Source organism: Phacochoerus africanus, chromosome 8 (genome assembly GCF_016906955.1).
Source record: "Phacochoerus africanus isolate WHEZ1 chromosome 8, ROS_Pafr_v1, whole genome shotgun sequence".
In the NCBI taxonomy this organism is placed as follows: domain Eukaryota; kingdom Metazoa; phylum Chordata; class Mammalia; order Artiodactyla; family Suidae; genus Phacochoerus; species Phacochoerus africanus.
In genome coordinates, this window is record NC_062551.1 from 12753944 (window position 1) to 12768812 (window position 14869).

The window sequence follows — 14869 nt, forward strand, 5'->3', positions numbered from 1 at the left end:
CAACGCCGGATCCCTAACCCACTGACCGAGGCCAGGGATCGAACCTGCAGCCTCGTGGTTCCTAGTCGGATTCGTTTTCCCTGAGCCACGACGGAAACTACCATAAACATCTTTAAGCAAGGCTTATCTGCAGAAATATTCTTCCCAAAAGAAATGTCAGACCTTCCCCCCCTCCGTAAAAATGAATTAAACAACAAGCGAACCAAAAACAGCCAGCCATTAGCAGACACTAAATGAAACCCTTTGGTCAGGTGGGGTTTCCCCCTAGAAAAATGTATGAGTTGGAATTTTGCCAGGAGACTAATTGAAGTCATTTCACCAAGTGGCACAGCTGAGAGCTGAACTCAGATTGGTCCAGGAGCAGCGCACAGATTGGAACCTGGGATAGAAAGATCCTAGCGTGTCCTACAGTTTTCCCCAGGCAAAGGCCCATTGGCAGAAACCCTAGCTCCGAGGAAGGCCCCCCACTAGCCTCTACTGAGCACCTCTCACATGCCTGTGCTTTCTAGGGCCACCTCATTTCACCCTCACAGCAGCCCCTCTAGAAAGGTGCCGTCAGGAGTTCCCGTCGTGGCGCAGTGGTTAACGAATCCAACTAGGAACCATGAGGTTTGGGGTTTGATCTCTGGCCTTGCTCAGTGGGTTAAGGATCTGGTGTTGCCGTGAGCTGTGGTGTAGGCCGGTGGCTACAGCTCCGATTAGACCCCTAGCCTGGGAACCTCCATATGCCGCGGGAGCAGCTCAAGAAAAGGCAAGAAGACCAAAAAATAAAGAAAGGTGTTGTCATTATACCTTTTTAGAGATGAGGAAATGGAGCCTCAGGGAAGTCAGATGAGCCATTCAGGGCCACTTGGCCAGGATGTGGATGCCAGGTGTTCCCTAAGGGGGCAGGAGACAGAGAGAGGGGCTGACATGGGGTGACTTCCAACGAGCCTGTGAGACTGAGTCTCTCAGGACAGCCTTGAGTTTGGGTGTGGCCTCTTCTGCCAGCCTGCCTCCCAGGTTCATCACCTGCCTTGGGCCTCCAGGTGCATGTCACCTGCCCAGGTAGTCCATCCGTCCATGGCAAGTGGCTTAGATGGAGGCCAAGTGAGGGGACCGGTGGGAGAGGGGTGCTGAGACTCGCTTAGGAGGGCTCCCCTCTCCCGATCACACGCCACTTTCCCACCTGTGAACCTCTGAACCCGTCTGTGAACCTCTGAACCCGTCTGTGCCGGGTGGGGACCCCTTCCCCCGCACTTAAAGTCCTCTCCGGCCCGCCTCCCCAGGAGAAGTTGAGGGCTGAATGGCTTACAGGAGAGGGGTCATGGCCACATTGAAAACATGGAGCCCCAGTTTTCCCACCTGGTCCAGGATGGAGTGTGGCTGAAGTACAGGAAGTCCCCCAGAGCCCAGGCTGCTCCCGGTCCCCAAGGGTTAATGTGTGTGCCCCGCGAGCCAAGGTTACCCTTTTCTGCCCACGCTGAATAGCTCAGGCACAGCACAGGGCTTGTTGCTCAGACAGTCTGCTCACTGAATCACCCACTGTCTGCCGGGAGCTCCCCTAACAATCACCAACAGTGGCAGGGCCGCCAGGGCTGGGGCTGGAGGGGGAAGGGGATGCCAGAGCTTTGGCCCAGGTCCCTCTGCAGGATTCCTCCAGAGATGCCACTCGGTACCAGCTCCGGCCTGATGGGCCGTCAGGGGTGATGCTGGGGTGAGGGGGCGGGCGGAGACTTGACCTATAGGAGGGGAGTCTTCTGCGTGGCAGGGAGGGTGGTTTGATGGCTCGGTCAGAACCCCAGGCCTCTGCAGAGAGCTGAAATATGCTGCCTAATAAAGGCCTAGTGTAGGGGGTTAGTGGGCCTGTGACCTTGATGCCAGCAATGGTAGCATGAGAGCTGTGCACGCCTTCCTCACCCCAGCTCATCCGGCTGGTCACAGGCAGAGGGAATAGAGCCCAGCTGCGATGGGATCCTGCTGAGCCTCCAGGATCCCATCACAGCTGCTGGATAAACGGTGCTCTGGAGTCAATGCAGGAGACAGGGTGCCAAGGAGCAGTGGACGCTGAACAGAGACACCCGTTCAAGGCTGACATTCCCAGGTGCTTGTGTGAAAATGCTTTGGAAAGCAGAGGGGCTCTGCACATTCAGGCTGGTCCCTGGGGCAGTTCCTAGGGGTACGTTGGCGGGGGTGCCGGGTGTCATCCCAGGCAAGGATTCACCTCCAGCAGGATTGTGTGATGGCAGCCCCAGCAAAGGTCAAGCTCAAAGTCCGTGGTCAGGGAACGCTTCATATGTCTAGTCCTTTCCCTGCCAACGAGAGAGCCACATGACGAGAAAAGGGTCCTGCCCTCTTTGCAGTGGGGTGAGGTGGGGCAGGGGGCTAGGAAATCCCTTCTTCCCAAGCCGGGGACCCACCAGAGCTCTGCAAGGAGTATCAAGAGAAGGCAGCCCTGCTTGGATATGAGTAGGGTTATGTTATTATGGTGAGTGTTAATATACACATGCTTCTTTTTTTTAATTTTTTATTACTCAAATGAATTTATCACATCTGTAGTTGTATGATGATCATAATAATCTGATTTCACAGGATTTCCATCTCACAGCCCAGGCACATCCCCTCACCCTATACACATGCTTCTTGTATATTAAATATACACGTATATAATCAGGTTACATATTCCACCATCCAAACAACAGCCCGTCGAGATTATATTTTACTGTCGAGACAACACGTAGATGGTTCAGAGCCAGGACCTGAACCCAGGTCTGCAGACCCAAAGCCCACGCTCCCTGCCCTTCACCACAGTGTCCTGAAAGACCGCAGGGGTATCAAGCCTTCCCTTGAGCCAAGGCTGGGTGGCCACTCGTAGGCAGTGTTGTTGGGATGGGTCTTGTGCCAGATGTGGCCACAGCAGGCTCCACTGATGAGAGATGTCAGACCAGCTTAACACCTGTTTGAGAGAGACGGACCCTTTGGGGATTGAATCTTAGCTGCAATGCATGTTAGTTTCCAGGTGAGGCATGAAGAATCCTTCCGTAGCTTAGAGACTCATTGGAGCCATTTGTCAGGATGGTCCTGGGCCTGGAATGGGGTCCCGAGAGCTGAAAGGTGGCCTCGCCTCCGCACCTTCCGGGCTTTCTCCCTCAGCAGCCACCTGGGCACAGCCCTTCAGAAGGGCTTCTTCAAACTTAACCCGAAGCTGCCTCCATTCTGCCCTTGGAACAGCGCAGGTCCAACCTCATCCGCGTCCAGCCCTCCAGAGAGGCTTGCGTTTGCCCGTTAATCTCCCCATGAGTATCAGAGCACCTGCTGTGTTGAGCTCAGGAGATAGCAAACCCAAGGTCCGTGAAATGCTCAGAACCTGGTGGGGATGAATGAGTGAGACAGCAGCCAAAGTTCAGCATGATAAAGGAGGAGGCGGAGGGCCCAGAACCCAGCCGGGGTGGGGCAGAGGGCATCCGCGGAGGCGTCTCACAGGAGGAGATCAGCGGGGTAAGGAAGGCGGGGAGGCAATGCCAGCGAAGGGAGCAGGACATGGGAGTGGGGCTGGGCACCGTGGGGCCCCTGAGGAGCCACACGCTGTTGGGTTTGGCCCCAGTACAGGGTGATGGGGAGATGATGCAGGGATGTGGCTGGCAGGGCTGGGTCTTAGTGGCCCTTCCGTGCCAGGCTGGGGGCTGGACTTTACCTGAAGAGGATGAGGCACGTTGGAGGCTTTTAACCGCATGTGAGGCAGTTGGAGTAGGAAGCCAGTGTGGGCGCTGGGAGGGTGATAAGGTGGGGACGGGATTCAGAGCAGTGAACTGACCCGAGAGATTTCATGGACGTGAGATGCACGCAACGTCCATTCAAGCATTTTTAAGTGAACGATTCAGTGGCCTTTAGTATATGCACAGTGCTGTGCAACCACCGCGTCTGTCTCGTCCCCAGACATTTTCGTCACCCTGAAAGGAACCGCTGTACCCTCTGAGCAGCTGCTCCCCATTCTCCCCGCCTCCAGCCTCTGGCAGCCACTCGTCTGCTTGCTGTCTCTATATACTTGCCTAGCCTGGACACTCCGTATAAAGGGAACCCTACAAAATGTGGTCTTTTGTGTCTGGCTCTTCTTTCTTTAATTTGCCAAGAGCTATTAAGGACAGGGAGCGGACAGAGCTTGGTGACTGGTCAGATAGGACAGGGGAATAAGTCAAGCCCTTGCTAATGTGTGGACATCAGGACCCTTCACTGGACCAAAAAGAACCTCAGAGTTCCCTTCATGACTCGGTAATGAGTCTGACGAGTATCCATGAGGATGCAGGTTCAATCCCTGGGCTCGCTCAGTGGGTTAAGGATCTGGCGTTGTGTGAGCTGTGGTGTAAGTGGCAGATGTGGCTCAGATCCCATGTTGGTGTGGCTGGGATGTAGGCTGGCAGCTGTAGCTCTGATTCGACCCTAGCCTGGGAACCTCCATATGCCCTAAAAAGACAACAACAACAGCAAAATACCCGTCGCCAACCCAGAGGAGCAGCCTGGGGTAACAGGGTGGCAGGAAGGAAGAGGAAGACGACTGCCCTCATGAGAAAGCTGCTGAGGGGATGGCTGCGGACAGCTGCATGGAGATACCCAGCAGCAAGTGGCAGTCCGGGCTGGGTTGCAGGTGCAGATTTGGGTGTGTCAGCAAGTGAGTGTGGCTGACATCCCGTATCAAGCAAAGAGCATGCGAGGGTAGAGGGTCAAGGGTTTGGGAGACAGAGGCAATTTCCACGATGGAGCCTGACAAAGGGCATCTTAAAAAGAAGAGAAAAGCCAAGTGTCCCATCAGGCAGGGAGTGAAGCTGTCTGTTTAACCCCCGTTGGTCCCAGATGCTTTGAGAATCTAAAAAGTGGTGCGGGCACTGCCCAGAAAGATGCACACACATGCATCATTTAGGATACCGTTTCAGCAGGTTCACTCTGAAATCCAACTGAGGACTCGCTGGGTGTTCTTAAACCTCAGGTTGGAAACGTAAATGGTGACATATTCAAAAAGAGAGTCGTCACCAGTGTCTTATGCTGCAGCCAAGGTAGAGATGAGTTGAAAAAATTATTCAGAGCTGGCAAGAAATACGTCACAAATGGCCGTTGCAGTTCTTCTTTGCAGAAGACAGACTTTAGGGGCCTGAGTGTCATGGGAAGAGGTGATAATAGACTTGAGTCTTGCTGACTTGTGCATGGGAAGGTCTTAAAGATGAGTAGAAGCCAGAGTTCCTGTCGTCGTGGCTCAGTGGTTAATGAACTCGACTAGGAACCATGAGGTTGTAGGTTCGATCCCTGACCTTGCTCAGTGGGTTAAGGATCCGGTGTTGCCGTGAGCTGTGGTGTAGGTCGCAGATGCCGCTCGGATCCCGTGTTGCTGTGGCTCTGGCGTAGGCCAGCAGCCAGCAGCTACGGCTCCGATTTGACCCCTAGCCTGGGAGCCTACATAGGCCGTGGGTGTGGCCCTAAAAAGACAAAAAAAAAAAAAAAAAGAGTAGAAGCCAGTTCAAGAGAAGTTGAAGATACCGGAGTTCCTATTGTGATGCAGTGGAAATGAACCTGACTAGCATCCATGAGGATTCAGGTTCCATCCCTGGCCTTGCTCAGTGGGTTAAGGATCTGGTGTTGCTGTGAGCTGTGGTGTAGGTCTCAGACAAGGCTCAGGTCTCACATTGCTGTGGCTGTGGTGTAAGCCAGTGGCTGCAGCTCCAATTCGACCCCTAGCCTGGAAATTTCCATATGGCACGGGTGCAGCCCTACAAAAGACCCCCAAAAAAGTTGAAGATACTCACAGGGGTTGGTTGGAATGGAGGGACTGTGGAGGAGGCAGATTGAGGGCTGTGCACTCCCCAGCAGGGTGAGCTGGACATGTATGAAAGTTGTCTCTGCTTCCACATCCTCCCTCATGTGGGCAGTGACAGAGCTTCCTTCCTAAGCCTGGAGTGAGGTGAAATTTGAAGCAATCCATGTAAAGCACTTGAATGGCACCTGGCACGTAGGAACAAGTCTAAGCTCGTACTGCTCGCCACACAACAGGCCAATAAATCGAGAGAGGAGTTGTTGAGGCAAGGAATAGTGACTTTATTTGGCAAGCTAGCAGACTGAGAAGATGGTTGGACTAATGTCCCAAAGAACCATCGTTCCCAAGTCAGAATTCAGGCTGCTGCTGCCTTTCCCCCCACCCCCTTTGGTCTTTTCAGAGCTGCACCTGTGGCATATGGAGGCTAAGGGTCAAATCAGGGCTACAACTGCCAGCCTACACCACAGCCACAGCAACACCAGATCCAAGCCACATCTGCAACCTACACCACAGCTCATGGCAACACCAGATCCTTACCTCACTGAGTGACGCCAGCGATCGAACCCACGTCCTCATGAAGGCTAGTCTTGGGTTCTTTATAGCTGAGTCAGGACAGAAACTCCAAATTCAGGCTGTTTTTATATGAAAAGGGAAGGGAGCGTGGTTAGTTATTGCAAACGTCTTGGTGTCCAAATCCTTTCTTCTTGCAGCTATGGGAGTAGGTTAGGTCACAATGTTTCTGTAAACCTCCAAGACAAATGTTATCCTCTGTTCTGCAACTTCTTATCTCTGCGTGAATGGAAACATGTTTTATCTCTACAGGAATAGAAAGGCGTTACACCTGTCAAAGTCAGAGCCTGGAGGCTGGGCTCTCCTGTATATTTCAGGCTATAGGCAACATTCTTAACTTGCAGCAAAAGCAGTAGAATACAGAGGCTCACGTAAAAGAAACGGTTCCACAGTGGAGTCAGATTTGTTCTTCCTTTTTACACCACGGCCAGCCAGAGCCCAGGTGCTGGGTGCTCCCCGTCTTCCTAAGGAGCGAGAAGGAAGCTACAGGGTCGGGGCATGTCAGGTGGCGCGGAAGGCAGACGGAAAGGCGTGGAGGGAGCTCTTCTCCCTCTTCCTCTGCTGTCCCCGAGGATGTCCTTCCTCTGTGAAGTAGGCGGCCCAGTGGAAGGAAGGTGGGACGTTTGAAGGCAGCAGGGAGGGAGCCGTAAGGGGATCTGCGGGCAGTGTTTGAGCTCTAGCCGACCATGAAGGAGACACACCAATGGCTACACAATCTGCCTCCATGTCGGGGTGGAAAGACGGGTTCTTGTGCAGACCCAGGCTTGGGGGTTCATGGGGGGCAGCCGAGGCCAAAGGAGAAAGGCTAGCCTTGGGAAACAATTTGCTATTTCCACAAAAACTCCAAATGTTCACACAAAGTGGTGTTTTGTAAAAATTAGACATAGTTGCAATATGACCCAGCATATACCCACTCCTAAGCATAAACCCAAGACACCAGAAAATGTATGTCCACACAAAAACTGGCACATGGATGTTCACAGCAGCGTTATTCACGATAGCCAGAGGAGAAGCAACCCAGGTGTCATCACCTGGTGAGGGCTAGACAAATGAGATGCATCCCCATTGATAAGGAATATTATCTAGCCTTAAAAAGGAATGACGTTCTGATACACGCTACAGAGTGGATGAACCCTGAAGTTCCTGTAAGTAAAAGAAGCCAATCACAAAAGACTATATAGTGTATGGTTCCTTTGACATGAAATACCCAGAATGGTCAATAGACAGTAGGTTAATGATTTCTTGGCTCTGGGAAATAGCAAGAGTTGGAGGAAATGGGGAGTGACCATTGATGGGTCAGGAGTTTCTTTCTGGGGTGGTAAAAGTGTTCTGAAGTTGTAGTGAAGCTTGTACAACTCTAAGTATACTCAAAACCATTGAATTGTGTGGAGTTGCCGTTGTGGCTCAGTGGTTTACAAATCTGACTAGAAACCATGAGGTTTTGGGTTCGATCCCTGGCCTCGCTCCATGGGTTAAGGATCTGGCGTTGCTGTGAGCTGTGGTGTAGGTTGCAGATGTGGCTCAGATCCCGTGTTGCTATGGCTCTGGCGTAGGCCGGTGGCTACAGCTCCACCCCTAGTCTGGGAACCTCTATGTGCTGCGGGTACGGCCCTAGAAAAGGCAAAAAGACCAAAAAAAAACAAAACAAAACAGTAGTAAAGCTGTTACTTCTTAAAGCAAGCATAGCCAAGGCGATGGCTTGTAACAGTGGCTAGAGCTGAGGTCCCTGTGAGGTCAAAGAATGGGTTACCTGGAGGAAAGGCCTGAAGCACGGAAGGACCGCGGGCCATTGCCCGAGGGTGGGTGTGGGGACCTGGCACCTGATGATCCTTAAATCTCCCCCGCTGTCTGGCCCCCCGGGCTGATCATCTTCAGGTTTGTCACACCTTCCTCATAAGCTCTGACATATGAAGTGTTGGTCCAGCTGTCTCTCTCCGGGCTTTCCTGACCCCCTGCCCCATCCCTGGCTTTCGACATCTTCCACCAACAGCCCCCCCGGCTCTGCTGCCTTCCGCAGGGTGGCTGCTCCCTCTCCTCCATGTCACCCAGGCCAGGTCCCTCTTCTCTGGTGCTTTCGTCTGCTCGGGCTGCTGTAACAGAACATCACAGACCCGGTGGCTTAGGAACAGCAGAAACGGACTGCTCACGGTTCTGGAGGCCGCAAGTCCGAGACCAGGGTGCCAGCGCAGTCGAGCCAGGGCCCTCTTCTGGGTCAGACTCTCGTTGCATCCTCACATGGCAGAAAGGGGGAGGGAATTCTTTTGAGCCTCTTTCGTAAGGTCATTCGTCCCAGTCACCTCATGAGTGTTAGGTCTCAACATAGGAATCTGAGGGACCACATTCAGAGCAAAGCGGCAGGCACAGGTCCAGCCCGGGCCATAGCTGTTGTCCTCATAGTCCCTCTCAGGAAGAGCTCCGGTTTCTAGCCACGTGTTACCCTGACACCAAAGCCAAACAAAACACCACGAGAAAGCAAACGACAGTATCATTGACGACTATAGACGTCCCAAACCTTGACAAAATACTAGAAAACTGAACCCTGGCGCGTGCTGGGTGACACACCGGAACCCGATGAGATTTATCTCAGGACTGCACGGGTGGCTCAGCGTGTGAAGTCAGTGGAATACACCCTCCCCTGTTCTCTGAAAGGACCTCTTCTAAGCCCGACACTCGGCCTCCGAGCCTCCTTCCCATTTTGACTCAAGGGCCCCATGCATGGGCCCCGCCTGGCCCTCTCGCAGCAGCTCCTCAGGTGACAGGTCATGAGACAGGACCTCCGGAGCCCCCGGGCGCTGCTGTGCCCTGAGCCCATCCGCCCTGACCGCCCCTCTCTCTGCCCCCCGCAGAGTACTCGGTAGCCATGCCCGAGTCCGTGTTCCCGGGCCTCTTCGTGCTGGGGATGCTCCTCTGGAGCCTCGTCGAGTACCTCATCCACCGCTTCCTCTTCCACATGAAGCCCCCCAGCAACAGCTATTACCTCATCATGCTGCACTTCGTCCTGCACGGCCAGCACCACAAGGTGAGTGGAGCGGCGTGCCCCCGCCGCCCCCGGCAGCTCTAACCCTCCCTCGGGGGCTGCCCATCTTGGTGGGAGTCAGGGTGGGAGCCAGGGGCAGTCATGGGCACGTGACCGGCTCCTAACCCAAACCGGGCACGGACAGAGCGAGCACACGTGTCCATCTTTAATTCTCACTACTCATTCATTCATTCAACAATCGTGCCCTGAGGAGTTCCCGTCCTGGCGCAGCAGAAAGGAATCCAACTAGGAACCATGAGGTTGCAGGTTCGATCCCTGGCCTCGCTCAGTGGGTTAAGGATCCGGCATTGCCGTGAGCTGTGGCGTAGGTCACAGACGCGGATCGGATCCCGCGTTGCTGTGACTGTGGTGTAGGCCGGCAGTTATAGCTCTGATTAGACCCCTAGCCCGGGAACCTCCATGTGCTGTGGGTGCAACCCTAAAAAGCAAAAAACAAAAAACAAAAACCCACAGTTGTGCTCTGAGTGCTTACTTTGTGCCAGACACTGTTCTAGATGCCACTGAACAAAACCAGTATCACTGCCCTTGCAGGAGCTTCTGAAAATAGTGCCACGTAGAGTTCTTGTTAAAAACCTGACATAGTGCCCATGAGGATGTCGTTTCCATCCCTGGCCTTGCTCAGGATCCAGCCTTGCCGCGACCTGTGGCATAGGTTGCAGGTGTGGCTGGGATTGTGTGTTGCTGTGGCTGTGGTGTAGGTTGGCAGCTGCAGCTCCGATTTGACCCCTAGCCTGGGCACTTCCAAATGCTGCAGATGTGGCTCTAAAAATAAAAAGAAAATGGTGCCACAGTTCTCCCCACTCCACAGAGGGGCAAACTGAGGCTTGGGGAAACAAAGGAACTGAGGAATTCATCCAAGGTCCCCCCTGCATGCTGTGCCCGGTGGCCTCCAGGCCGTGCTCTATGCCATCCACCACCCTAGGGGTCCTCAGCACGGTGGTCGCAGCAGCTGGGATCAGAGGCCAGGTCTGCCCAGAGGAAGCTGCATCCACTGCTGCTTCTCTGTCCCCGCACTGGGCTGTTCTCAGCCTGTCCCAGGGCCACCTCCCTCCCCCTCCCTTCCTTCCTTCCTTCCTTTTCCAGGAGGTGCACACTGCTGGCAGGTCCTGTGGCTCCTGGTCAGGTGGGGGTGCCGCCCACGTCAGTGTGCTGCTCTTTCTCTGTCCTCCGATTTCTCTTTCAGCCCAGAGAGGGTCTCTCTTCCCAGAATGCTCACATAGCTCTGTCATCTTACCTCTGTGCCAGGCCCTTGGCCTGTGCAGCTCCAGAGCCAAAGACTCCACTCTTTTGTTATCTGGTTCTCTGCGACATTCACCCCAAAGAAGGCCACCTGGGGTGGGAGGCCTGTCCCCCGGCACTTTCAGGGTCATCCACCTGTGTGCCTTCATCAGCCTCAGGCCCGGGTCTGGTACCCCGTGTGGAGCTGAGTGGGGGGCTCCTCTCTGACACCCAAAAAACTCCAGAGCCAAAGTGGCCTCGAGCGTCAAGCAGATTCTGCCCGGTGAGCCACCCGCCTGCATGGAGCCCACGCCGTGTTCTTGGGCAGGTTTTCAGGTCCCCTCCAGGCCTGGAACTGGGGGCGGGACAGACCCTCTCGGGCTCTCCGGGGCCCATCCGCTCCGAAGGCGCGGAGAAAGCCAAGCCCCGCCCTCCCTGGGCTGGCTGTCCCCCTGCGCCCTGTCCCCCCTCGGCGTCCTGACCTGAGCCCCTTCCCGCACAGGCCCCCTTCGACGAGTCCCGCCTGGTCTTCCCCCCGGTGCCGGCCTCTCTGGTGATCGGCTTCTTCTACGCCTTCCTCCGGCTCATCCTGCCCGAGGCGGTGGGGGGCACCGTGTTTGCGGGGGGCCTGCTGGGCTACGTCATCTACGACATGATCCACTACTACCTGCACTTCGGCTCCCCGCACAAGGGCTCCTACCTGTACAGCCTGAAGGCCTATCACGTCAAGCACCACTTTGCACATCAACGGTCAGGTGAGCTCGGCGGCGCCTCCCCGTCCCTCACGGGTCTGTTTCTTGATTCCACCCCTGAGCGCCCCCCAGGGCAGGGGTCCAGGATCGGATCTCGGGATGCACAGCCGTCAAGGCAACCCCAGGGCGCCCATCCGAGTCCCTGGTGCCTGGGGCTGTGCCAAGACAGACAGACAAGGAAACCGATAAATAAATAGCAAAGATCATTTCAGGCAGAGATGACCACCCCAAAGAAAAGCAAAGTGATGTTAGAGAAACCATGTCACTAGGGGAGGGGTCCCGCACAGTCTAGTAAAATGCAGTGCGCAGAGTTCCCTGGCGGCCAGCAGGTTAAGGATCTGGTATTGTCACTGCTGGGGCTTGGGTGCTGTTGAGGTGCAAGTTCGATCCCTGGCCCAGGAACTTTTGTATGCCGTGGGTGCAGCAAAAAAAAAAAAAAAAAAAAGAAGAAAGAAAAAAGAAAAAAAACTACAATGGGAGTCGCAGATAGGATTTTACATTTCCTAGTAGCCATGTTAAGTAATAGTAAACCGATGAAGTTAACCTAAGCAACAGTCTAAGTCACATGCAACCAGAATATTATCCTTTCAACTGGTGATCGATTCAAAAAATTGTTAACGAGAGAGTTTACATTCTCTCCTATTAAGTCTTTGACGTCCAGTGTGTCTCTTGCACACACAGCCTATCGCCATACAAGGGCTAAATCTTCATTGGAGCTACTTGGTCCATCTTTAGAGTTTATGCAATTTACAGGCGAAAAAAGGAGATTCACGTACATGCACTGCTCCAGATGTGCCTTAACAGTTTTCCAGTCACTGAATCAAGCATGGGTCTTTACACTGAAATGTAAATTAATTAAAATTCAGTGAAATTAGGAATTTCGTCCCTTTGCGTTCTAGCCACATTTCCAGTGCTCAGGAGCCTGGGCTGGTGGCTACCGTGCAGGACAGCAGAAAGCTAGCTAGAGTGGTCCAGGAGGTGTCACCACAGAGATGTCATTAGAGCTGAGACCTAAATTAAGAAAAGCCACGAGTGGTTAAAAAGCCAGCATTGTGGGAGTTCCCATCGTGTCTCCGTGGAAACAAATCTAATTAGTATTCGTGAGGACGAAGGTTCAACCCCTGGCCTCACTCAGTGGGTTAAGGATCCGGCATTGCCGTGAGCTGTGGTGTAGGCTGGCAGCTGCAGCTCTGATTCGACCCCTAGCCTGGGAATCTCCATATGCCATGGGTGCGGCCCTAAAAATCAATCAATAAAAAAGATCCAGCATTATCACTGTGGTGACTCGGCTGCAGCTGTGGCATGGGTTCAATCCCTGGCCTGGGAACAACCAAAAAAAAAAAAAATGTTGAAGAGAAGCCAGCATCCGATGTCTGGAGAAAAAGCATCCCAGGAGCATCAAGTGTGCAGCCTTGAAGCAGGAATGACGGTGGCATCTTCAAAGAGAAGAGGCAGCTGGAGTGAGGGAGAGGGAGGGAGGAGGAGGCAGGTGGTGGCCAGGCCCTCCCAGGAAGTCAGGCCGCACGAGAAATGTGGGATTATTCCAGCAGCATCCCTGGGACTCTAGAAACACAGGATCCCTGCTCTTGACTTTGCCAGGATGGCCCCGAGCGGTGGGAAGGCCAGCGGGGACCGATGCTGACATCTTCCCCCTGTGCTACCCCCACAGGCTCCCTTCTCGAACAGTCCGACCCCACTCCCTCCAGAACTCCTCACCTTCTCCCCATTTGTCTCCCTCTCTAGGATTCGGCATCAGCTCTAAATTTTGGGATCACTTTTTCCATACCCTCATACCCGAAGAGCCCCACCCGAAGACGCAGTGACCACACCCAGCCCCACCATGGCCCCTGCCCCTACCCCGCTCCCCCGACCCCAGATCCTGCAGAGAAGGTTGGCTTGGCCAGGCAGGACGGGCTTGGTCCAACCCTCGGGCGTGGTGGAGGATGCTGGGGAAACCCTCAAGACCGAGGCTGACCCTGAGACCAACCCCCACCCACGACCCGGCACAGGAGGGTCATGTCTGCTTGGTGGCCCCGCGGCCCGCAAGGACTAGCTCTTTCCTGGACCACCCCAGCCTCTCCACCCGCATCCCTGCCCAGAGCCTTAGCCCACAGGGCCTGGCCAGCGGGGACTTTGCTGAGGGGAATGAAGGAAACTGACCCCTGGGACCAGGCCTGTGTCCTGCCTACGTTCTAGCACCTTGGGCTCCCCAGGAGCCGCCAGTGTTCACAGCAAAGCACGGGGTCTGCAGGGCTGTGGCCCTCGTCTTCCCCCACCCTTCCTGGGGACGCTTGGTGGCTCTGGCTGTTCTCCCGAGGACTGGAGACCACAGAGGTGGATGAAGCGCTCTTGGAAGAAGAGACAGCCTGATGCCTCCCACAGGCCCACCCCGATCCCGGGGCAGCGCCTTTATCCCGTGCCAGTGACACATGCCAGCTGTATACCGCCAGGGGCCTTGGCCGTGACCCATCCAGCACCCACATGCCCACCCTCACCTGTCTGTGCAGGTGCGCCCAGGGGTGCTGACCAAAGCCTCAAGGATGCACCTTTCTTGAGGAGCCGCCAGAGCTCTTCCCCAAGGGAGGCTAAAGAGACCTGTCTGTGGGCGGCAGCCCCTCGCAGCCCCGGCCATCCCTGCCCTCCCCCGGCATAGGTGGGCCCCAACCCGCCTCACTCAGGACCCTTCCAGCCCGTGCCTCTCTCCTTAAGCCGAGAAGGAGCCTTGATTCGGTGCCTTATCTCAGCCCCACCCGCAGCGGGTGAGACGCCCAGCCTTCCTCCTCGTAACCAAAACCTCACTGCTCATTAAAGGGTCTTATTTATAAACTATAAATACCGTTAGTCGGGCCCCCAGACCAAGTAGCTGCTCATATTGCCCTCTCTAATCCTACATGTGGAGCGTATGTAAAAAAATTTTGTCTTATTTTTGTTCCCGTCTTACCCACAAACCGTTACTACTTGAAACTTTTGAAAAACTCGATGTGTGTAAAGGCTAAAGGGAAGCAGTTTGACCCATCCTGTGATTTGTACTGTTTACTGCGGAGTTATTTAAAGATTTTGGAATAAATATACAAACTACAGTTGTGAAATAAAGGTGTAAATAAATTGTATATTTTGAAAAATAAAAACATTGGAAAAGAAGCCAACAAAGATTCCCTGCTACCTAATTTTTTATTTTTTATTCGAGTGTGGTGGATTCACCGCGTTGGGTCCATTTCATTCTTTTTCTCATACTGTCTCCCATCATGTCCTCTCGGAAGAGACTGGGGGCAGTCCCCTGTGCTGTACAGCAGGCCCTCGCCTCATTGCTTATCCATCCTAAATGAAAGAGTTGGCTGCTTCTAACCCCAAGCTCCCCGTCCATCCTGCTTCCTTCCTCCTCCCCCTTGGCAACCACAAGTCTGTTGGCTGTGTCCATGCGTCTGTTTCTGTTTCGCTGCTCGTTGATGGTCACTAGCCAGACTCCCCCAAGGCCGGAGAGGAGCAGAAGGGTGGAAGTGGGTGGTCCGTTCA

General features: G+C 54.2%; 1 protein-coding gene across 1 annotated transcript in view; it reads left to right on the forward strand.

The window, feature by feature from the left end:
* The window catches only part of FA2H (fatty acid 2-hydroxylase), a 53215-nt gene extending 38721 nt beyond the window's left edge, over positions 1 to 14494 (forward strand). The window contains exons 5-7 of the mRNA XM_047792334.1: positions 9196 to 9368; positions 11107 to 11359; positions 13100 to 14494. Of these exons, the coding sequence (XP_047648290.1) occupies positions 9196 to 9368; positions 11107 to 11359; positions 13100 to 13179 (506 nt within the window). The 3' untranslated portion in view covers positions 13180 to 14494. The remainder of the gene's footprint in view (positions 1 to 9195; positions 9369 to 11106; positions 11360 to 13099) is intronic.
* The last annotated feature ends 375 nt before the right edge of the window (positions 14495 to 14869 follow it).